The sequence below is a fragment of the Scomber japonicus genome, chromosome 17 (assembly GCF_027409825.1).
Source record: "Scomber japonicus isolate fScoJap1 chromosome 17, fScoJap1.pri, whole genome shotgun sequence".
Taxonomy (NCBI): Eukaryota; Metazoa; Chordata; class Actinopteri; order Scombriformes; family Scombridae; genus Scomber; species Scomber japonicus.
This window is the reverse complement of record NC_070594.1, coordinates 13,460,850-13,486,604: the sequence shown is the minus strand read 5'-3', so window position 1 is coordinate 13,486,604 and position 25,755 is coordinate 13,460,850. Positions and strand designations below refer to the sequence as shown.

General features: G+C 41.1%; 1 protein-coding gene across 2 annotated transcripts; it reads right to left on the bottom strand.

Moving 5' to 3' along the window:
* Positions 1-1,765: 1,765 nt before the first annotated feature.
* LOC128377329 (bromo adjacent homology domain-containing 1 protein) lies at positions 1,766-25,755 on the bottom strand. 2 transcript variants are annotated; one of them, XM_053337260.1, is made up of 7 exons: positions 25,358-25,755; positions 8,405-10,180; positions 6,967-7,325; positions 6,526-6,685; positions 6,270-6,349; positions 4,990-5,081; positions 1,766-4,456 (listed from the first exon to the last, which is right to left on the bottom strand). In XM_053337260.1, the coding sequence occupies exons 2-7, from the start codon at positions 10,158-10,160 to the stop codon at positions 4,267-4,269; spliced, it is 2,637 nt and encodes an 878-aa protein (XP_053193235.1). In that variant the 5' UTR covers positions 10,161-10,180; positions 25,358-25,755; the 3' UTR covers positions 1,766-4,266. The 2 variants fall into 2 exon arrangements, with proteins under 2 accessions (XP_053193235.1, XP_053193236.1); XM_053337261.1 differs by lacking the exon at positions 25,358-25,755 and adding an exon at positions 16,142-16,324.

Here is a 25,755-nt window from a genome sequence, read left to right as displayed (position 1 = left end):
GCTAGGAAATGAAAGTAAATAATAACATACAATCTAGTCCATGCGTTTTTCAAGGCTGGCCGGCACTCAGGAAGACGACTCATGGGGACGTCCCTGCTGAGATTTCTTCATCTGCTTTTCTAAAAGAGTCCCTTCATCTTTTAGTTGCCTTAAGATGAGGAGACATAGAACGCAGAGGAGGAGAGCAGCCTGGGACGTGGCCATGAGACTGTTCTGCGCACATAGAAATTCCTGCCCTCTAGGGGCCAAACACCATCAATGTACATCTGGGAGAAAGGCAACAGTGGCCAAACTGACTTGGATGGTGGGAGAGAGCGTTCAGAAAAGCTTTAATTTAATCAACTCATGTATTGTATTAAAATCCTTTCAGTCTACTGGAGACCTTGTGGTTTTAATTAGTTGAGTAATTCCTGAAACCGTCTATGATGGTGGGCTAAATTTAGAGAAAGGGAACTGGTCTTAAATCAGCGCTTGAGGGGGATCTCCTCCCTGCAGTCCAGAGGACGTCCTCTCCCATCCTGTCCTGCCCTGTCTCAGGTGTTCACGGTCTCTCCCTTTAATAGGACAAATCAATACAGGCTCAGGTGACCATGTTGCTACGGTAAATCTCCCAAATGTCACACTTAAGGTCAGTCAGGTTAGCAGGAGAGCATGAAGTCATCTCCTAACACAGGTCTCGGCTCAGAAACGGGAGTCTCGTCACGTTGGACTGTGTTTGGCGCCACTTCAGCTCTCCTTCCTGCCAGGGTGTGCTTTGGTCTCATCTCCACCCCTGACAACGAAATGATAGAAACTAAACGACATTTACATCTCTGTCCACAACCGCAATCATTTAATCTCTAAAGTCATAATTTACAAATAAACAGAAACCATTTCTATCCTGGAGCACAAAGAAACAGGATATAGTTAATCAATTAGACACAGTATTTCCAAATAAGTTAAATTGAAATCTTAATATATTGTACTGTTTACTCCATTTAAATATTTTTTTCTTACTTTAAATATAATTATTACAGATCTTGCAAAAATACTACACTGTGCATTGGCTGTCCGCTTGTTTAAAAGAGTGCCCGGTGCTTCCTGGATTAGGGTTCAGATATGTACACTTCATTAGAAATCGCTTGGAAGGGAGTTTATCTGCAACCTTAAAGTCCCTTCATTCTCCTCTTTCTTTCATTTGGTCAAATCTCAATTAACGCTGCGATGATTTGAAACTAATTTGAAATAAAATAAAGGTAATGCATGTTCTTTTCTTAATTTGTTAAGTTCATTTTTCCAAAAATAGTAATTCTAAAAATATATTGCATATGCCATCTTAGGAAATTGACATAATAAAATATTCTTAATAAGGAGAAATTGTAAAGTAGGAGAATATATATTACCTCTTTGAAGAATCTGGACTTTAATAGAAATAATAATTTTTAAAAAAGGATTTGATTTTGCTTGGGTTTTGGGATTCATGCTGCTCAAATAGAGAAAAGGTTTAAGATGGCTTTAGAGTATTGGAAACTTTTTACGGCTTATCCAATGTTGAAGAACGGGGGCGTTTGCTGCGTAGGAAAGCAATCGGGTACTCTTTCTGTTTTTAAAGGTACACACACTCCAACACTACTCGTTTTCTGAGTGACAGTAAAACACTTGCAGGTTAAAAGGCAATGAATGAGCGTGGTCTGACATCCACCACATCTCAATTAAGTATCGACCCAACCACCAATCCCCCCCCCCTCCCGCCCCCTCCCACATTCCCACCCACAACACCCCATCAAATCCAAACATACATCTAACATGGTGCTATGTTTGTCCGCACAACGAGTCAAGGTCTCCATCCAGATGCCTTGTTGAAATCTAATCACATTAACATTGTGGATACATACATATATATATACTGTATATTTATATAAGTATGTAAGAGCTGATTGAAAGATTCAAATGGAATGACTCTAGTAATGTATATGTATATGTATGTATATATAAATATATATATACATATACTGTATAAATTCCATGGGATTCAACAGGTTGTGCATCAGGTAACATGACGAACACATGCTGGCCGACTCCTATACTGGCGAAGAAATATACAGTTTGCACTGACAAAAGCAGCCATGACATCCTTACTGTTTCCTTCTCTACAAAACACACACACATACACACACACACACACACACACACACACACACATAAATGATACACAGTATGTTCCCCCCGGTAAGATATTAGTAGCTGGAACATTAAAAAAAAAAAAAAAAAGTTGAACACGTTTGTTGTAATTAAGGAATGGATTAGTGCAATATAACAAGGGAACGAGGGCTGGAGTGCTGACAAGGAGAAGAAGTGCGAGGGAGGAGACAGGGACTCTGGCTTGTGTGACATCCTTTGGTTTATCTGACGGGGGAGGGGAAGCTTCAAAGGAGGAGGAGGAACAGAAATCAGTGTGTGGTATAGAGTTAGAGCGAGTAGAACAGACATTTCTGAGAAGTTGTTGGCGCTTTGGGACACGAGGGGAGCAGTGAGGGGAGCAGTGAGGGGAGCAGCTACAGCGCAGCAGCTCAACGATGTGAAAAGTGCACTGTTCACAGAGGCAATGGGGGATAAAACCATTTGGTGCGACTGTAGAGCTGCAACGCAAGTCAACGGACAGAAAATGAATTGCCCTAATTGTTTTGGTCAGTTTCTATACAAAAATGCCCTCAAATGTAAAGATTTCATTCTTTTTTTCCTTATACATACACATCTTAAAATGAATATCTGTGGGATTGTTATAAGACCTAACGAGATATTTGAGGATGTCACCTTGGGAATGGTTAATCAAAAAAGGGCATTTTTTAATTTATAGTCAAAATAATCAACTCATTTACTGAGAAAATGTATAGTGACAATAACTATTAGTTGCAGCCCTAAAACAGTGCGTTTTCAATGTGCATCTCCAGTGATTGTGTCACAGCTGTCAAGTCAGTCGACCAAACCCTATTTCTTGGGACTACAGTACACCTGTTCTACCACTTTTTAGTTGTACATGGTGAGACTAGCTGCCTAAATCTCTACCTGCAGGTCATAAGGCAAGTCACAGGGAACATCAAAGATGGAGAAATATAAGAGAAAACTAAAAAATAATAACCATGAACAATGGCCCTCCTCTTCATAAACCTTCACAGGGCTCAACAGTAAGGGCTCTCCCTATTGGACCCTTAGAAGAGCCTCTCTAGAACAAAGCTTCCTCAAGCCAGGACTGTGTCTGCTGGGGCTTTTGTCATGAATAAAACCAGTTTAAAGCCTTTTTAAAGGTCCTGATCCCAAGTTAAAGAAGCCCTGCTCTAGAGTCGACTTTGGTAAGGAAAGATCTGTCTGACAAACCCCCTTCATGTACAGTATTTTAGACTGCGCAGAGCATTGTTCGAGATGAAAATGTTTCTATCAGTGTCAGTGTGCTGTGGCACACAGGAGAAAGGACAGGGAGAGAGCTCTGCTTCCTCTAAAGCTGCTTGTTTGGTTTGATTGCCTGAAAGCCGCCTAAAAAAACCATCACACATACCCACATTTATCCATTTATCCACACTGACAACACTCACTCTCACACTCGCTCTTTCAACTGAGACAAACTCAAATCAGGAGAAATAAGACGACTCTCTCCGTTAGCTGCTCCTTCACCCTGGATGGTTGAACAGCGTTAACATTGAGCTGACAGCGCAGGCTTGTGTTCCTCCGGAAGCACCTTAGCGCCGGACCATCCCTGAGCCATTGGCTTACAAATGGAACAAACATGATTGTTATGCTAAGATGCTTTAGGGGAAATGCAGTACTGACAACAGTCCAGTCCAGCCTGGTACTCATCATTCCTGGCAGGCAAAGGTGTGTGGAGGGAGGGGAAAGGGGGCCGGGAGGGGGGGGGGGGCATACACAAGCTTGGTAATGGTCCATGTAACCTCTGAGTGTGGTGGAAGTTAAAAAATCCAAGCTGATAAATGAATTCTCCCTTCCTTCCTCTTCCCAAACAGGAAATATTGGTGCTCTGACTGAGATGGATCAATTCATCGCGTTGTAACTCCACGTTAGTCCTCTAAAGGGATCTGTGCTTCATAAGGTGTCACAAACTATTTTTGCTTCATCTGTCCCTTGACAAAACCAGACCCCAACATCCCCCTTCCCTCGTATGGTGAGGTGCCCAACAGAAAACACAGGGGTGTTCAGTCCTTCAACCCCCTCTCTCTGTGTAGCGGGGGGGAGCTAGGTGATGATTAATTCATGGGTTTGATGCCACCTCTCCTTCTACTGCAGGTTCTTCAGGATGCGTCCGTAGCGGAAGTCGTAGACATGCCGGCAGAGATACACCAGCTCGGGGTCGACATCTGTGGGCACACAGCGGTGGGAAGGGGGTGCGAAGTCGGGGCAGCAGGGCACCACGCTGGCGCTGCCAGGTGGGGCGCCCTCGGCTCGCCGCTTCACCAAGGCACAAAATCTACCCAGACACACACACACACACACACACACACACACACACACACACACACACACACACACACACACACACACACAGGAGGAAAGAAAACAAAGGTGATACTCTGCTTGAGATATGAAGCACAAATCAAATATGTCTTAATGCTACTGTGGTGCACCTTTACATGAAAAAAAACAACAACAACTGAACTCAAACACGATGATGTCCAAACAAACATGACCTTCACTGGAATTCATTAATAGCTACAGTGTCACTGATGTATGATAAGAGCTTCCACATTTCTCAGCAGCTGAGGTGTTAATTAAAAGGAGCGACTCCAAACCTTTTGAAAAGCTTTTCTGCTAACGATTATCTGTGAGTGTGTTTCTGTCTGTCTGATGATGTGTATATGGTGTGTGTGTGTGTGTGTGTGTGTGTGTGTGTGTGTGTGTGTGTGTGTGTGTGTGTGTGTGTGTGTGTGTGTGTGTGTGTGTGTGTGTGTGTGTGTGTGTGTGTGTGTGTGTGTGTGTGTGTGTGTGTGTGTGTCTACTCACCTACAGTACTGGGCTAATGGGAGAACGTAGCATCTGTCTTCTATGCAGGCCACACTATTTTCATCCTGATGCCGAGAGGCGAAAATCTCATTCTGAAACCAACAGTGGGTGTACATTGTCACATTGACGCAAGTTTTTCCTATTGTGCTGACTAAAGGCTGAAGAAATGACAACACTTTTCAAACTGTAAGCACAGAGGGAACCGTAATTATTCATGTGCAATAGTATTGTGCCTTCTAACCTCATGTGCTAACAGAAAAAAAACACTCGTGCTTCACTCAACACATGCTGTGGGGATCCACCATCAACAGAAATATGAGCATTGTTCACTTTCTACTGTAGCAGTGGATTCTCTTTTTCTTTGTTTGTCTACGACTAAGGTGGCAGAGATATCATCGTTTCAGGCGTTGTGGTTAGACTGAAGAGCTTGCCAACTTGCAGCAGTTCAAGGGCTGGTGAGAGAAAGATAATGATGGCTCCAGCAGCTGCAAGTGTCTCAATATTTGTGCAAAAGGGGGGTGTTTTGTTCACCTCCTTCTCGTCCGTTATTTTCTCCCATCAGGATACCTTGTTGTGCATTATCACTTAACTGCAGTGAACAAATCATTGATAATGGCTGCATTTCTATTACGCTGCACCGGTAAATATGCAATGACGAACCTGCCCTCACTCAGTGCTTCAAGAACCTTTCCTCCCACATACAAACACATTACAAATTGTCAACTATAATGTTATGGTTGCTTGACTTAATCTAAAAGGCAACATAAGCAATAGAAAAAAAATTGATGTCCTTTTTTTTCTTTTACAACAGGATTTTATAAGTAGTACTAACAATGCTGTGACATTCCTAAAAGTAAAATCAATGAATATTCTCTATTCTTCAGTCAATCCCTGAACGCAGCACACTTCATTTTGAGTTGTAACAGTGTGTCTTTATTTCTCTGTATGGTGGTATTGCCACTACCTGGGTAATCTGATATTTCTACATTTTCTATAAAATATTATGGTGACCAAATGTATTTAATAAATAAATGCATTTGTTTAATATTGCATCCTTGGATCTCCATAAAATACTGGCACAGCATTAATTAAATAACTGTATGTTCATTCAATCTTCAATTTTTGGAATGGTGATGACAAATAATCACTGATCAATTAATTGTACACACTCTCTTCATCCTGCATTCATTTTTTTCCTTGTTATTAACAGAGGGGCAAACAGCTTTGCAGTGCGTCGTTACTGGACAGAATAAATCATGCAAGAGTCCTTTAAGCCTCACCTCACAGTGTGCGCTGGGATCTCGGCCTCCCTGGGTGTGCTCGGGTCGGTAGTACCAGAAAAGACTCATCATCAGCTCTCCTATGGCAGGTGACACACACACACACACACACACACACACACACACACACACACACACACACACACACACACACACACACACACAAACAGGTAAGCAATCTTGTCTGTATGTCCTCTCCGTGTATCCATCCATTACTCGACTACTATCTGTGATCTCCCCCTCCTCGCCTCTTTACCTGTTTTGGGGTCCTCCCACAGTGATGATATCTTGGCAACATATGGGAGAGATTTCTTCCTGGGGCCTGATCGTAGCAGCACAGTGTCTCTGACATGTATCACTTCACCGTCCCTCTCGACTCCTTCATAACACTGCCGCAGGGCGGTCTCATCCTCTCCCTGAGACAGACATGTACACATGCACGTACACACATGGACGAGAACCGATATAATTCTCATTATAAAGACAAAAAGGAATCTGTCACATGAAGCTGTGTGGTCAGAATACAATTATATTTTCTCCGAAGAGCTTTTTTTTTCTTCTGTCTGTCAGGCAGCTGTGTGGAAGCTAAGGTTTTTACTGACAGGGTATTATCAGGTATACAAGAAAAAACTCTCACAAGAGAAACAACCGCATGGCTCTCTGATCTCTCGCTCATCTTCAATCACAAATAACGTACCGCAATAAAAACCTCCTTCTCTGTGGGCATCCCGACAGGCCGCCAGCCATTGGTGGCACGTCTGCGGCTGACTCTCTTTTGTTTGGCACTGCTGAGGCTTGGCACGGGCGACGGCTGTTTCTGGGGCAGCCGTGTGCGGCCCATGGACAGGGAGCCGTTGGAGGGTTTGGTGCTCTGCGGGCATTCTCTGGCCAGCTTTAATCTGGCCTGGGGCTGGTCTCGCCCCGACAGCGGGGTCAGCAGGTGGGGTTTAGCCTGGGTGGAAGTGGGAACGCTGGATAAAGGGCAGCTGGAGATGGGCATGGAGGGGGGAACCAGAAGGGAGGAGCTGTGGTCACCCTGAGGGGAGGTGTAACCCTCTGAAAAAGTAAAGGGACAATGCCAAACTTTTGAATAATGCAGCAAGAAAGCAAACAAGATACAACTACCACTCAAAGCAACAAGACCATGAATGATTTCAAAGACAAAATAACACAATTATATATTAGTTATTATATAAATAACTCTTACACACACACACACACAGTCAATTCAATACATTTAGGGATTTTTCTGCAACAGCCTGACTTGGTTTGGTGTGACCATTAAGCTAATGATTGCTCATTTCAGCTAATATTAGTAAAACCCACCACTCTTTTTTGTCTTGTTCCTTCAGTTGAATGCTGTGCAGAATGATGTATATGCACAGTTTGACACTAGAAGGCTGTTTCACATTAATGAAAAGTGAAAGTGGAAAGTCTTCACTGTGCTCATTTAATGCTGAGCATGATTTGTGACTTTGTGACAACTAATTTGGAGCCAATCATAGAAGCCAGAGACATCTTTTCATAAGGTAACAGAATTGTTTTTTTGTGGGAAAATTACTCCTCAAGACAGAGTATGTTTTAGATTTCTTAAAACATGTCTGGAGGGGATCTTTAAGGTAGGAGGTTCAGTGGTCACTGTTCAGCAAAAGTTACACAGTCTTGCTTTAAATGAGTGGAAAAACAACAGAAACTATTAAATGAGCAATTGCACGGTTCCCTTGTAGATTGGCTTAAAAGCAACCTGCTTCTTTTATCTTATTCATCAGTTCAGCTATATATATATTTAACACAATTGTTACGGAAAACACAACATTTGAGCCTGCAGCACCCTTATCATGAAATATCTAAGTCAGAGCCTCAAGCTATGGGGCACTTTCAAAGCTCGTACCAACAAAAAAACAACAATAGCAACAAAAAGGAAAAAAACAAAGCCCAAAAATGTTCACACTTGTTGGGCCACCGATAGCTTGAGGCACATATTAAACAACAAAGGACTGTTTAATTCTGTAACAACTATTATAACATTGTAATACTTTTTTTTCATAATAGCAGCTACACAAGAAAACTGAAGAAGAGTGAATCAAACAAGTGGCAAATCATACTTGACAAATCAAATAATATTTTCTACTCACCTGTTTTGATGCTGTGCGTGCATCCAGTGCATCCTGTGCTGAAAGAGCAACCCCTGCTGGTGACGGGAGGCATGGCTCTGTAGGTGTAGCCGCTGATCCCGCAGGCTTCACCGTAACAGGGCGAAGTCACCGTGTTGCAGTAGGCAGGATGGGGCAACCCCGAAGAGTGGGACATCCGCGGACCCAGCAGCTTGGAGCCTGTCATCTGATTAGGGCACAAACTGGAGGGGGAAAAGTTCAGAGGTCGCGGGGCCAGGCTTGCTGACGTTGTTCCAGTGTGTGTCGGATGGGCGATGTGAACGTAGTAGCTAGAGAAGCAGTGGTCGGCGGTGCAGAGGCAAGGGTGGGGGCTGAGGGTCAAGGCTGTATGCGGGTGGGAATGCGTCAGGGACGGTGAGGTTACGAGGCACTCGCGCTTCACAGGGGTCATGGCTGAGTTAAGTGGCTGATCGTCGGACTCTCCGTAAGGTTGCTGGCCTAGGAAGAAGGCCAAGCGGTGACAGTATTCCACTGAGCCCTCTGGGGGACAGCAGTAGTACGGGCTCAGTTCGGTTTCCAGCTGCTCTTCCTTCACTTGCTTTAGCGGGTATGCTAGCATGCTGCGTGACTGGTAGCCGGGTTTGGTCAGTCTGTGAGTGCAGCTGCCTGTCTCCCACTCCACTTTGGGCTCAAAATCCGCCTTCTTTTTGCAAGCTGTACAGCCACTGTGCAAGTGAGAGTCCTTTTTCCCCTTATGGTATTGTGATCGCCCTTTGTGTTTGACTCTGGAGTGTTGTTTTGGGGTGGGGACCGCAGCCGGAGCCTTGCCGTCTGATGTGACAGTAGCTGTGGGTGCAGCCTTCATTCTCTGTTTACTTGTAGCGGACGAGCTGGTTAACTTCAGCAGGGCTGCGGCGTTGAGACCAGCCAAGCGCCTTGGGGCGGGAGCATGCAGACTCTCCAGACTCATCCCCCTGCTCTCCTCTCCTTTGTTGGCTTTGGCCTTCTTGACCTGCTTAGAGCTTTGGCACAGTTCAAGTTTGTGAGACGTGGAGGCTTTACCGGTGTTTCCTCGTGAAGCCTTCGGACCTCCATGGAGGCCACTCCTGGATGAATCTGCATCCAGAGAACCTCCTCCACTCATGGGCTCTTCTTGTCTCTTAGCCTGTTTGGCTGCCGGCTGAGGGTCAGTGGCTCTTTCAAGCAGTAGACTGTTCACAGCTTCAGCATTCAAAGAGGCCAGTCGCCGCTTGCGTGGTTGCAGGACATGGATACACTCGCTTTGACTTGGGCTAGTCGACTTTGATTTAGTTTTTGGTGATAACTGTTTTTCTTTTCTTTCACTGCCGCTTTTCCCTTTTCTGGATTTTTGTTTGAGAGACATCTTTCTCTCCCTTTCTTCAGAACTTTTCTGTTCGCGGATGCTTTCCTCCAATCGGGTGAGGAGGACGTGGCAACTAAGCCCCTCTCCATCTGAGCCTCCAGTCCTCCCCCGCAAAGGATACGACTTCCTGTTGCGTTTCTTGTCGCACCTCCGGTCCGGCTTTTTGTGCTGATCTGATTTTTCGGTTCTTCCTCTCTTGTCATTGACCTTCTTGGCCATGACTTTCCGTTGCTTGATGACCTCGCTTATCTTCTTTGTCCTACCGAATCGTAGGGAGCGCTCTGGCCAGGCGCCACCCATAGTGCCACCATGTGTCCACAGAGGGCAGCTGTCCCACCACTCAGTGCTACTGTGGCTCTGCTGGAGGGAACCCTTCTGCCTTGCGTGAGTCATCACATGCTTCTCCACCAGGCCTAGAGACATAAGAAACCAACAACGGGTCAAAACTGAAGTTCATCCTACTTTCACCATCTTCTTCTAACAACCAGTGATCTACATTGTACTTTAAGTTGCTTACAAATAAAGCTTTTAACTGAATCCTGTAAGGTGGTTCTTAACATCAATAACATCTTTATAACTTTTGTTTTTTATTATCAGTCAGCAGATATTATGATAAGCAGGCAAAGGACCAAGCTGACTGATTAGAGCAGGCTTGATGGGGTGTATTTGGCACAATTAACATCATCTAATACATTATTTCCTATTCAAATCCAGATTATGCAGGAAGAGCTGCTGTTGTGTAGAAAGAACTGAACTGAATGAAAACAAGCAAAAGCCAATGAGACACAAGCATAACAAATATATCGACCATCTTACATAAACCTCTAGTTTAGATTTAAACATAACATTTGATTCAATATGTAAAGAAGCTTAATGATGAATAATTAAGCTGCATGATTTTGTGATCTGACTGAATTCATTTGATCATGTGGCTAGTTTCTCAGCCTCTCATTATAACGGGTTTGTGTGTGTGTGTGTGTGTGTGTGTGTGTTTTATGTTGCGCAGCAGAAACTGATGCATTCTGTCATTCATTCACTGCGCTCATTGCCTTATCACCTAGTGTGCACACAGCATGCAAATAACCGCTTGTTAAGGCCAATTGTTTAGTCTGAAATGTTTAGTCTGACAGGAAGATGTCAAAAAGGCTTTACTACAACATTAAGCTCAACAGAGTAAAATAAGACAAGTTAACAGGCTCACTAAATGCCTCTTCACACCAGGCAACATTTTTGTCACTTTAATTTCATGTCTTCAAAATGTGTCCATATCAAAATGTGACCATGTTATGAACACAAAGAGAATCTTATGCATACATCTATGATACAATACAGTAAATACTCCAGAAGCTCACTGCAAAATCATTTTGCAATTAAGCTCAATTATCAACAAACAATTAGATCAAAGACTGAGCATGCTGTGAAGATTAAAACATAACAACAACTAAAAAAGAATTTGTATATTTGTTTAAGAAACTGTTCTTTAAATAATTTACATATGCAGATGGTTACATTTTTGGGTTAAGACTCTCTTCTCAAGACCATGTATTTTTATACTAGAGCTTAAACTGTACATACTTTTTGCACTTTAGTGTACAGTCAAGTGGTCTAGTGGAGGACAATATGCAGGAATACAGTGTAACCTCTGGGCAGGGGGATTATTGTATATGTACCTAAAATAGCCACAGATATGTACCAGTGCACTTGTTACTGCAGCCAATCACCTTATAGACTTCCACATAAGACTTTGGCTTTTAAGGCAATACCTCCTCTCAAGCAATATAACCTGCCCCCCCCCCCCCCCAATATAACCTGCCCCCCCCCCTTTCTATAACCTGCTAACCTCATTACAGAGTATGACATGGATGAGTATTGTTAAAATACTGGTAGCTAGCTAATCAAGCACACACAACTACCGACATTATAACCACTTGCTAAGACACCACTAAACCACAACACTACTGCAAGAAAGCTGAAACTAAAAAGTAACAAATGATGAGAAAGAAATTAACTCCATAAAGCTATTATAATCACACATTTTCCATCATTTTTTAAATCAACTCACAAGAGCTTTTTGACCTACATCATTACTTCCCATAATTAGCCATAACCAGTTAATGAAATCCCCCAAAAACACTGTTGACATGAATTTTAGGATGTATGCTTGTCATTCTATTCTACTCGTGTAGAACAACACGTTTTACTAAATGAATTTCAGATCATAGTGATGTTATCAGTTTATCCCTAGAAACAATCATCCCAGGTCTTATCACTGTAACATTTTCCACTTCTCTCTGTAAAGAGCTGTACTTCAAGAATTACAGGCCAGGGCATCTGTTCAGACTAGCGTGGCAGTGAAAGACACTAAAGGCTTGATGGTTGAGGCTGATTACGTTGTAATGGGAACACATTCGGGACTGAAGACTTTCGCCCAACTGACAACTCCATAGCAGTCAAAGCCTGACAAGATTTTTCAAACATGTTTGACTTTGTCCGTCCCAATCTGATGAGGCTTGTGCAACGTGAAGGCGGTCCAAGAGAGAAATGTGTGAGTGATCCTGGCAATAGCCAATGCATGTTTTAGCTCCAGGCTTAAAAAAAACTGAATGGCAACTTCTTAAACTTGCTTTGCCTCCTCCACTCTGTATAAACTGCTCATTCATCTTATTGGGAGGAGCAAACATTGCGATAGACATGCCAGGTACACATAGCTTTAATACCATGAGGTGAGAAACAATGTCAAACATTTTTTAAAGTGATCTGCTATGGAAAAATGGCAAATTCATGTAGTGTGTGGTCCCTGTCTTTGTGTGGGTGTCAGGACATTTAACTGTGCTTCTCAGACAACATGTCATCAGTTTTGATGGCTGATGCTGGTATTTAATACAAGAATGACATGCTTCAAACAAAACATTCAGAGGTGTTTCACTTCTTATTTTAGTCTGAATTCGGGAAAAAATCATTGATATACTAAAGTGAATTGATTATTTTGATGCATTTCATATTAAACATACAAATATTTAGCACTTATTTGCAGTACTCCCCACATCAAGCCAATATTTTCTAGACAAAAATGACCTAGTTCAAAAGTTTATCTTAAAATTATCTCTAGGCTCTTTTAGGGTTCAAAAATGTACAACTTTAACTTAAATAGGCAGCTTTTATCATGTTTTTTTAAACCCATAAAGACAATCTTTCATCAGTGGTGTGTCACTGCTAAGAAGTGTAATTTAAGTGGGGAGCACTGGGGAGGTATAACCTGCAAGATGTTATCTCATGTGGCTGCGTTCTGGCCAAACAGCAATTTGGCTCTTTAAACACAGGCCTGGTGATGCTCTAGAAATAATTTCTCATATACAGTAAGATCAATGACCCTGCACTCTGTCTCTAATTGGTTAGAAAGCAGATCATCAGCTCCTCTCAGAGCATCAAACACAGAGCACACTTCTTTTCTTTTTAATGATAAGACATGCAAGACCCTTGAGAAAACGTGTGTAAAACAGCAAGCCGGATAGATTTTTAGTAATCGCTGAACAGAAACAAAAATGCCCAACTCACAACTACAATTTAATAATAACTTATAGACTCTGCTAATCCTTTTGTCTCGGCTGAAGCACAGCTGAAGCACCCACACACTGCATCAAAACTAAAAATGTTTCATGCAACCCAACAAGGTTTATGCACAAGCCTACAAATTCAACTAGAAGCATGTTTCAAATATTAACAAGCAAAAAGTAAAAAAAAAACACATATATCACAGTAAATGAGTGTTAAGCACAGAGGCTGTATTTTAAATGGAATTGTATAGCAATACTGTGATGTTATGAGATGAAAGTGCCACAATATGAAGCTCCACAGAAGTGAATACTAGACATTAAGAGTGACTTTGAGAATATTACATGAACATATCCACATATCATATTAATAATAACAGGCCACAAATTCAGTGCATTATGTTGTTCTGCAGGGGTCACCAGGATATGAAGGATTACAATCTGTTACAGAAAATCGATACACTTTATTTTAATCCTGCCTATTTAGCATTGATAAGCACTATACTGGATGGACATGGTTGATGAAAATGGTTTAAAACACAGGTCAAACTAAGGTCATTTTCATTGTTTTATGGACTATAACTCCTAACATGTGTATTAACAGTTAATGAAAAAGTGGTGTGAGATAGTCGTAATCAGATGTCTGCAGCAGATTTCAATACATTTATAAACTTGTCTCTCCTTTTCATGGTTAAACATTTTTTGTAGGTAAGAGTTTTAAACTGTTTATAGTTCATAACTATTCTGAGATATTTATATACTGGCTTACAATACAATTTGATATAGTGTGTAATAAAGCATTAGTATTAACTGTTTGTACACATATGCAGCAAACTATAAATGTATTGTATATATACTGATGAAAAATGATAATACATGATTAGAACATTATACTATCTTAATAAGCAGTAATACACTGGTGATGAATGCTTTTAAGAGGTTATAGGAGTTTTAATCAAAGACATTAATAAATCATTGAAAACTGCCTTACACTATGGCGTGTAGTTGAAATGTGTCATGCACTGCTTATAAATGCTAAATAGAGGGGGTTACAATGAATCTGTATCAATATCTTTTCTTTAAGGGACTGTACAAAATGATTGAGTTGGGGAAACAAATCCCTAATCTCAAAATGATATATTTAAGTAAAATATAACTAATAATATAGCTTTTTTTGTTAAAATACCCTCATACTGACTTATTTAAACAAATCTGAAAAGAAAAAAATCACTTGTTTCTTGAACTGCACGCCACTCATGTGCACACTAACATGGTAACTTGTGAAAAGGGCTCACACGCAGACACACATTGCTTTACTTTAAAAGGTCACAAAACAAAAAGGTTAACAAACTAACTGACCAATAAGAAAACCACCACACATCAACCCCGCACCATGTCAGTCACACTGTGAGCGCTGTCATATACAGTCACATTAACATATTACCAGCCTGTGTTACACTGTATTCACTGACCCATCAGATTATGTGACCTGCAGTGTTTAAACAAGTACTCAGATTCCTTACTGGAAGTAAAAGTATGAATACCACAAATCAAAACTATTTCTAAAACCCTACTTTAAGTCCTAAAGCGAAAGTACTCATTTATCTGGTAATAATTATATCATTTTAAATAGGTATGATTTTAAATGCAGGATGCTTTTACTTGTAATTAAGTATTTTTATAATGAGGTATTGATTCAAAAATCAAAAGTAAAAAAAAAAGTAGAGTGGTAATACTGTGTCTAGTACTGCTAAAGTAATAGCCTAATACTGTGGTCAATTTCCTGCTAAATTAGTACTTTTACTTTGGTAGGCATACTTTAAGTGAATTTAGCTAGTAATACTGTTGTACTGTTACTGAAGTATGAAGTAGAATTTTTCACCTGCGATGAAGTATTTTATACATCGTGGTACTGATAGGCTTTGATAGGAGTACTTCTGCCAACACTACAGGCTACATAATCTGATGGGTTACCAAATACACCATAACACCGGTGTTACACCTGTGATTAATATCTCATCCACTACGTTTCTGCCTTCAACTTGCAGGTAGAAAGCCACAAAACCCCCCGCAAAAATCCCCACACATCAGACATAAATAAACCACAGCTGGCTAAGGTAGTCTTTGCGGATCAAACTGAGGTGGCTGCTATATTTTCCATTTTCCATGTCACAGCTGGTGACAGGCAGCTATAACACGAGGCGCTGGCATGTTGAGGTTTATCAAGAGATAAAAAAACCACAAGAATTTAAAACATTAGGTCACTGTTGGGTTCCCCCCCCCCCCCCCCCCCCCCCCCCCCTACTTCTCCCAACACTCAGCCTTGAGCTTGATCTACAGCACCGTCCGCTGAGATGTCGAGGACGTGCGTTTATATTACATGTGTAAGTGAATATATATACACATACATACAGTGGCTGAGGAAGACAGTGGGATAGGATACAGTAAAGCTTGACGTAGCTTGCCCATCTGAAGTAGCCAGCCAGGCTCTAAATATGGGCTGGAGAGGGGGGGGGGCACCCGAATACACACAGCAAAATACAAGGGCAGCCACCCCTCCTGATCACATTTTCTAACCGGATTCCTCGTTACCGAACGCGGTGGCTGATATGATCAGAGTCCTGGCTGAAAGCTGGGAGGATATGGCACGTCTAGCAGCAGCAGCAGCCTGTGTTAGTGTATCGCTTCTGGTGCACGAAGCGAAAAATGGGTTTCTGCGCTCCTCTCTGGACGGCTGGGCAGTCGGAACAACTTCAAACATTCAGGGCGAAATAGCAACAAAATAAAAAAAACACACACACACCATCGAGATTGGTAACTTACGCGCTTCCTGCTGCCAGCCGGGAACCGTCGAGCAAAACCTGCGGGGAGAGAGAGAGCTAAGGGAAGCCGGACTGGTGCGATGGCAAGAGCTCCGTAACTGGGAGAGCTGGGGAGGGAGTGGAGGACGGTCGGTGGCGCTGCCTGCGAGATGTGTGTGTATGTGTGTGTGTGTGTGTGTGTATGTGTGTGTGTGCTCTTCCTGGTTGGGCTTCCACCGATTTGCAGAAAAACTTAATCTGAACCAATTGCCACACGGACCAGCCTCGCTTGACACCACCGTCCTCCAATGACGGACAAACAGCTGTTTATTGTGACGGACTGACTGTCGGTGGGAGGGGGTGGGGGGGGTGTTGGGTAGGGCAGGGGTTGGATAAGAAACTAAAATATTTGCAGTAACCGTGTAACTTGGTGCCATGTGTATTAAAACACGTTGCTACATCATGGGCGATGGATGTTACTGCACCCCCCACCCCCCCACCCACCCACCACCACCACCACCCCTTCACCCCCTTTAGCCTCACCCTGTCATTTGTCGTGACCAAAGCACAACCAGTCAACCACCAGACTGTTGAAACACGTCTAGAGAAATTCAGGGAGGATTAACAAGGAGGAAGGGATTCAAAACGGTATCAACAGTGTCCCATGTGGTGCATGTGAGATAAGGTTTTTTTTTTTTAAAAGCTTCCCATTTAACGAAGTTCTGATGAGGGATGTAAAGGAAAAGTAAAGCAGCCTAAAACTCACTTCAAAGCCAAAAATCTTCATGACCCCTGAATTAACTGTAGTACACTGTAACTCATGTAATATGCTCTAAAGAATACAAATGATAGAAGTACATTTTTAAAATAATTGCCAGACCTATTTATGTATGATATTTGTGAGAATAATGGAAGTCAGAGCACCTATATGTTTTTTACATGAACTCAAACAGATCGAGAAGAAAACACCCACATGTCCAAATGAGAAGGGGGCATGAGTGAGTTGCATCAACATGGCCTCACAGTTATGGGAAATGAAAGCTTGTCCAATTGGGTGTGTCTAATTGTAATAAACACACAGGCGGTGGAAGTGTTCTTTATGAAGTATAAACAGTCATAACACACTACTAAAAATGTACCTGAAGTGGAAGTACTGGGATATTGTCAGCAAAATGTATACTTAAAAAAATATAATATAATAAGTATACTTTTGGAATCTCTAAAGACTTCATTTTTGACTAATTTAGTTTACTAATCATGTATATATTTCTTACATTTTATTCCTCAACATGAAAGTCTAAATGCCTTTCACACTGCTAATTAAACTAGTGGGAAAGTTCTGAATCCTTTACGTATTTTGTCAAATTAGTTAAATTAATATACACTCACCAGCCACTTAATTAGGTACACCTGTGCAATCCAATAAAACAGCTCTGCCATAAATTCTACATTTATGAAGTACAGTTTCAGTTTCGTTAGTGATCATTCTACTTTATGTTTATACTGAGGTCACAGTGGGTAGTGGTGGTGTACTGGAGTGCATTATATTGAATGGTGTTCCCCCTCATGTATGTTAATGGAGTTGACAAAATATTACAACAAAACCACTACTACCTCAATAATAACCATAATGCAGTATGATCACCTTTCTGACAGTGTCAACGAAAACTGAAACTGTATAAGCTGTGTAAATGTAGAATTTATGACAAAGCTGTGGTATCAGGTTGCATGAGATTACAGACGTTCCTAATCAAGTGGCCAGTGAGTGTATATTTGGTTTTAAAAAAGCTGGAATTAGCCTTTAAAATGTCCACAATGTGTACGTAACCTTCCCCCAGGCTGCTAAAAAACACTAAATTAGCACAACAAATACCAAGGACATGACCTCAGTGTTCGCTAGGTATTATCTATCTCCATATATTTTGAATGTATCATAATCTGTTTGGTAGCAAGCTATAAAATTAATCTAGTTGAGTAAAAAAAAAAGTACAATAGTAATACAAGTACAGAGCAGCAGTCAATGCAAGCAGATAATGAACATGTCAGAGCACTTCATGAAATGTACTTGGTTACTTTCTCTTACTGCATGCTGAGAGTTATGCCAAAAAGATTACTCACGTTTGTGAAAATGTAATCCATTACAGATTATGAACGGCCTGTTGGCAGAGATCAAACCTCAACAGAGCACAGCTGAGGCAGGATGTACAGCCATGAGGTCTGGAGCACATACGTTATACAGTAGTTAGAGCTTTTTAATGAGGTGCAGCCACTAATATCTGCTCAGGTCTTTATTAGAGTAAGAAGAGGAAGCAGTGGTGTAGGCGTCATCTTGCCTGCGCCCTGCTTTTAGGTGTCTCCCAAGGGATCATCCCATGAGGTTCTGGGCGTTGCTTGCATCTAGTCAGTGCTGTGATGCCACAATGTCTACACTGCCACTCCTTTATCTCACTATGATAAAGACATGTTTTATATCCAAACACTAGTTACTGAACCTTATTAAAAAGCTTGAACTATAATTGCATGCTACAGACTTCATCACTCCACATCCTGCCTGTTGAAAATGTCAAACATTGACCACCTAGAACAGTGGCCATAAATCTGTAACCTAAAAGAATCAATTTTGCCACAAATAAAGCAACAGCTGCAATGATTGAGTCTAGGTTACCCATCGTAAATATTTCCAGCACACCATCTGCCACTGCAGTAGAAAAACTCATGCTGTACAATTTAACAGAGACAGATAACCACGAAAGTTTTAGTTTCTCTGCTTGTTAAAAGTGTTGTAACCACTCCTGAACTCTTTGTTATCACACATAATATTATATTTATCCAGTTGAATGGCATCTGGCCTGTAAAGAGTGTCTACTATGTTTTCTTTCTTGCACTCAGGCTCCTGAAGGGGTTTAAATGGCTTCTTTTTTTTTTGGTCAAATGTTATGTAATCTAAAAGACTCAGAACCTGCCATCAATGAAAGCAGCCACTTCACTGCCTGGCCCAAACCCCACAATTCTTTAATAGCAAGAAATAGTGATGAAAGTCAGAGAAGCTGAAAGAGCTGAATTTTACACACATCGTTCAATGAAAGAGTTGAATGCACAGTTATTACATCAATTCAAACTCTTTGAAAAGGTGCCTCTTACAGCCTTTTTGTGCTGTGAGAAAGCAACTCGAGTGATTGTCACATTGTGCAATGTCAAATAATCAATACGCTGATCCAATCACAACTATTGTTACATTAAAAACTAATCACACATGGCTTTGAAAACCTCCAAATGTTGACAATGTACATTTGATTTGAGAGCATATCTCTGCCAAAGCTATATGTAAAAGATGGTATCGATTAGTTCACAGAGGTGAAATAAAGGGGTCATTCATAGAGGTATGTAGTGTAAACAAGACAGAAATAACATTTTATGTTTGAAACAGACATAAAAAGTAGCTGTAAAAGGTTAGTAGTTTGCTTTTTTCTTGGAGAGCAGAGGTCAGCGTCCTGCAGATTTGAAATGTGGCCAGTCTTTATGGGAAAAAAGACATTATGTAAATATCTGCTGGACATCCTTATGCTCTGCATGATTTTAAAAATCATATTTTTCCCCAAATTTAAATACACAGCTTCTTCAGCAACTTAATCCTCATGTCTCCTGCTCTTCCATTAGTCAGGCAGCCCAGTATGCACATAAGTTACATTCATTATAAGATGATCCTGCAGTACATGACTTACAATAGAATACCAATGTACTGCAGTCTATAAAAAGGTAAGAGTGTGGAGTTGTTGGTGCTGAGATTTTTATATTGGAGACCAGGGATCACAATGTGGGTTTAAAAAAAAAGCAGTCATAATGATGCAATTTTCCCTAAATCCAAGCAAAGTAGTTATAGCTCAACTTCACCACAATGTAACTGTATTGCATTTATTTATCTGGATGCTGCAGTTGCTATAAACAAAATGGGGCGTGGCAGAGCAGAAGTTTTATAGTCACACATTTAGTGAAATTATTACAGCCTTGCATTGCTGCCTTGGGTGTTGATTTTATAGAGGATGTAACAGAGTGTCAGGGCAGTGAGCCAATCAGTAACACATAAGAACTCAGACCAACATACAAGCTGGCAAAAATGACTTCTGAGAGCATAATGAGCAAAAAGGGGGGGGGGGGGGGGGGCTGGGCGGCAGGGGATATTTGAGAGAAGTTTCTGTGGATGTTCTGAAACTTTGGATACAGAAGAATCAGCTGTCACCACTGTGAGGCCTCAAAGACGACAGCTCTGGTCTCTGTGAGGAAGCAAACTTTTTACAGCTACCTTTCAGCTGTATGAGGATTTCAAGCTGAGGAGTATTGCTTGTCTGTATGAGTTTTAGTTTGCTCATTCAGTGATCCTGTGACAAAATCCTAACAGTCAGCGACACTAAGAGAGGAAAACTTGGCTTCACTAAATGTAGCTGTTAACATGACATTTCAGGTAGGCATCTAAAATCTGTTTAACACTGTTTAAAACATTTTGAATGATTCATTTTGACTGTAGTCTATGCAACCTGTGAACATATAAAAAACTGATTAACAAGTTGCATTCATTACAATTTGCTTATGTTAGAGCAGGGGTGTCAAACATGCGGCCCGTGGGCCAGAACCGGCCCACCAAGGGGTGCTATCCGGCCCACTTTCCTTCCTGTGTTCTTTTCCTTCCTTCCATCTGTCCTTCCTTCCTTCCTTTTATCCTTTCTTTGTTCCTTCCTTCCTTTCTCCTTCCATCTGCCCTTCCTCCCTTTCTTCCTTTCTTCCTTCCTTTCTTCATTCTGTCCTTCCTTCCATCCATCTGTCCTTTCTTCCTTCCATCTGTCCTTCCTACCTTTCTTCCTTCCATCTGTCCTTCCTACCTTTCTTCCATCTGTCCTTCCTCCCTTTCTTCCTTCCTTCCCTTCTTATTTCCTTCCTTCCTTCCTTCCCTCCATCGCTTTAATGATCCGGCCCAAATGAGATGAAATTGGTCTGTATGTGGCCCTTGAATGAAAATGAGTTTGACACCTCTGTGTTAGAGCATAGACTGTATGTAAAGAGCTAACTGGTAATATTGAAGAAGAAGTTGAGTGGGTAGCTTTTTGTTGAAGTTTCTTTTTGGGGTTTAAAAAAAATATAGATATATGCCTGATGAGGGTTTGATAGATTGAAACATTGTGATTCAGTGAACATATAGCAGTGAGCAAGACAGTGCGGGACATTTTCTTGTTTTACAGGTTGCACTTTCCTCCGACACAAATGACACTACTCAGGTATGCAGAATTTTTTTTCATACATTTTTGGTTTCTTAAAAAGGAAAACAAAAAAGGCACCCAGGCAATCAAGTCTCTCTCCATACATTCAAACACAGGTCTGAGTGTTGACTGCCTCAAAATCTGAAGACATACAATATTCTCCCAGTTCAATTTGCTCAGTGACCAGCATTCATTTGGTTTTTTCACCTCTGATTGCCATTTGAAACTTACACAAAAGCTTTTCAGTTACCCTGGTCACAGAGTACAGCAGAGCATTGAAAATTAATTCAGTTATCAGGCCAGAGTGTCTACAGTTGAAGGGCCACAGTGGGTTAATTATGGAATTGAATATAAAGGCATCATAAAAGGACAGTGTCACACATATTAAGATTTATTGTTACTCTCAAGGTCAGGCTCTGGCTATATTTTTTTTTAAAATGTTAAAATCTCATTATTTTCTATACAAAGTACACTGTACATTTCACATTCTCTCCAACCATGCTGACACTAACATGGTAGTGTAAAATGTGTGCAATGCCAGGCATTAATGGGGTAGAAAACAGTCAAGTAGATGTCATTATTTCAGGAAATTTGGCTGGTGGAGGCAAGGTTTCTTCAGGACAATGACAGCAGGGCGAACGTAAACAAGCCTCCTCCAATGAAACCAAGCAACCATGACACTAATCTCACCTCTCATCAGAAGGTGCTCCTGTATGGAACTGATCAAATGACAGCCAGTGGAAACACACGTGGAGGCGCAAATATATTTGAGTAAGCGTCATCACCCAAATTGAATTCAACCCATGCTCATTCTAACATGTCTAAATCAGAAGACAGCACCCTTAGGATACTTATCAGTCATTTTAAATGGAGATCTATGTGTCATTACAGATGACCGAGTAAGCAAAGCCAGTTAGATATAAATGTTTAGGTGTATCATCATCAATGCATAATTCTACCAGCAAATGGAATCACACTTCAAGCTTACTTTCTCTCTACCAAAAAATAATAACAAAGGCCAAATTATTGTCAATGATGAGCACAAATGAAGGATGATAAACAAATTAAATGAGCATGTTCATTACACCAGAGTAAGCACAAGATAGTCACTGAGTGGAAAGATGTTTTTAAAATCCAAACTGTGCCACTGTTCCAAAATCAATTCTAATTGCCCTTATTTGGTTAGTGATTTAAGCATTACATTTTAATGTTGGCAGAAATCCACTGATAACAGCCTTTACAGTAATGGCTCAGTTATTAGTTCCTGTGTGCTATTTAATGAAGGGTCTAGATGTAAGTCATTAAAACACTTCTACATTAAGTTTTATGACATTAATGATGGTTAAGTGAGGCGAGGTGTGGTCTGATACATCAAAGAGAAAATGCAGTAAAAAGGTACGAAGATAGTGAAGTATACAGAAGCGTAAGTCTGCTGAAGAAACTCCACATAGATTAATGTTCAACTCCAATAAACCAGTGTGTCAAAGAGTTGCCTGGCACCTTTGTTTTTTCCATTTACACTCAAGACAGCTTCATGGTAGCCTTGAAAAAGGAGATTTGGCAGCAAAACGGAAGCAATTCATTTATGATAGAGGGAGCAAGATTGAGAAATACATGTAGGATAAAAGGTGGCTTTGTATATTAAAACATAAAGTCAGATTAATGAGGAAGTGGTGGAGCAACTTCTTTAAAAACTGAGCCACAAAAAATTTACACATATAACATAAGACAGACCAGAGTTGGGAACTTTATGCTATTTTAAGCTTCTTCCCCACTACATTTGTTTTACAGAAATAAGTACTAGTTAGCTTTCATTATGGCTTTCCATTAAAAAAACACATTTTGAGCTTATACAATACACTTCACTGACCTATTACCTCTTACAAAATAGCAGTGTCCGGTTGGGGCCCCTTGTCACGTTTCAGATATTCATGAGTTGTTAGTAGTCCCATCAAAGAGTCACTTCCCCTCTAAAGTTTTCAGATACTTTCATTTAAATAGCTGTTTGAAGCAGATAGCAGTAAAATAATCATCCTTTATTTAACAATGTACCAAAAGATTTGTGCTGAAGTCTAGAACCACTGGATTAAACTACCAAATTGTACATTAAAAATATTAAAATGAGCCCCCCCTTGAGCAGCTACAACACTAAAATGTTACTTACACATTGATGCATATGTAGGATTTTAATACAGAGCTTTAACTTGTACTTTTACAGTAAATGATAGTATAGGTCTTACTACTTCTTACCCCACTATGGATCAAATTTTTCTTTTAAAATAAGCTTATGATGCACTATCCAAATATTAAAGATGGGCCACTAAAGACTAAAATGATTTAGAATGAAACAATTATGCTTTAGTTTTCCAGATTCCAGTCTGGTTAGATATCTGTAGGCCTACAAACAGGAAATAGCCCTCACACACTAATTTCTTGTGCATTGTCTGATGAACTGTGTAGTTTAATGAGTCTATGAAATTGTGGAGATATTTACACTTGACTGAAGTCTTCAGTCCACATTTTATTTTAATCTGGACTTTATTTGCTCCGATTCTTTGGCAAAAAATAACTTTGGAAAAGAGGTCATTTGTTGCTCAGTAAAGCACTTCTGTTGCTTTAACCACTTTTTCCTCTCACGGTTTGCAGCAGTGCATGTGCTGAAGATCATTCACTGACAGCTTCTTGCCTCGGGTGGTTTATCAATGATGTCATAATAGCATCATCCGTTATGAGCTCATTGCCTTTATGACCTGATTGGCAAACTGTGTTGTCAGCTAATTGCTTTGGCATTTGTCGAGCCTTTTAGTTCACGTGAGCAACACACTGAATTGAAAACGACGACTGCTCTTTTAGTTCACACAGTGTGGCCGATGTGTTTATTTTCCCTCAACCCCAAAGCAGCCCGTTAAAGGCCCAATATGAATCACACAGCAGAGCAAATCTAACCCTCAAGAAATGCCACAGGCATATATGTGCCATAAAGTTTATAACCCACACATACATACACACACATATCAGATCATAGTCACTTTTGAGGACATTACATAGACTTGCATTCATTTCCTGGACATTTATATTAACCCTAAATTTAAAATTGACTCAAAACTAGGATTTTTCTAATTGAGGATACAACTTTTGTCCCCATTTGAACAATACATCCCCAATTAATTGGTCTTAAGTCTGAAAGTAGTCCCCAAAAGTAGCCAATGACAGAGTGAGAGAGTGAGTGAGAGAGAGAGAGAGAGAGAGAGAGAGAGAGAGAGAGAGAGAGAGAGAGAGAGAGAGAGTTGTGTTTCAATCAAGGGACATTGATTGAAGCATAACCACTACTTGCCTTAACCTAACCTTAACGTCACCATAAACTATCCTCAACTTTAAACCAAGTCTTCACCCTAAAATCGATCATTTATGTTAAGGGCTTCTTTTTGTCCCCATAAGAGAGACACGTCCCTACAATCGACTGTGTAAACATACGTCCCCATAACATGTGGAATACCTGACACACACACACACACAGACAGACATACACACAGTGGGACTGATATCCAGGTGAACAAACCGTGCATCATCCATCCAGCCAATCCTAATATCAGTAAGCTCCGAGGCTACTGTGTCCCTATCATTGACCTTGTTTGAGTCTATTCCGCGGACAGAAGACCATTATCGCTGTGGCATTGCACTTTCGTAGCTGCTGCTGGTAGTGGAGAAGGTGGCGGTGGGGAGGGGGTTAGCGAAAGAGAGAGAGAGAGAGGGGGGGGGGGGGGGGTTATGATAACACACATTGCACAGCCAGTCCAACAGAGTACCACTCCCTGGGAATCTCCTTCATCATCATAGCCATTATCTGCCTCTGCAACGTCCTCCAGACATGACAAAAAAAAAAAAAAAGCATACACAAAAACGAGGAAAGCTGGCCATGTAACCCAGCTCTGCCTGAATAAAAAAAAAAGCTCAATGAGAAATGATAATGTGGAGCAGCCGCTACTTACCGTAACGTAGCTCTCTGTGTAGCTGGCACGATAGCGTTTAATTTTCAATGGTGCGAGTAGCCAGTCGGGGCACCTTGTTTTCCAAATGGCTAGGTAAATGCAAGTCTGCCTCGTCCGACTGCTTAACCGATGCAGCTCAACTAGAGGAAATAAACACGAATGTCGCCGATGTTTCGCCACTCCACTCGAGGGGATCCCCTTTTTTAAAATATCGACGAAGAGGAGAGAAGAGACGGGAGCAAACAACTCTCTTTCCTCGCAAGAAGAGGTAACACTCCTGTCCCGAGACGAGCAGGAGGTTTTTTTTTGGGCTCTGTGGTTTCTTTTTTTTTCTATCCCATCCACTCTTCCAATGCGAGCCTTGAGCAGTGCTGCTGGAGGTACAGTAGGCTACAGTA

Bases quoted from the DNA above. Each gene is read 5' to 3' on its own strand.
- LOC128377329 (XM_053337260.1), bottom strand. From the start codon at position 10,160: ATGACTCACGCAAGGCAGAAGGGTTCCCTCCAGCAGAGCCACAGTAGC. The intron at 6,686-6,966 runs GTACGTTATTTG...TGTCTGTCTCAG, and splicing joins AGAAGGAGGTTTTTATTGCG to GGAGAGGATGAGACCGCCCT. The intron at 5,082-6,269 runs GTGAGGCTTAAA...TGTTGGTTTCAG, and splicing joins ATCCCAGCGCACACTGTGAG to AATGAGATTTTCGCCTCTCG.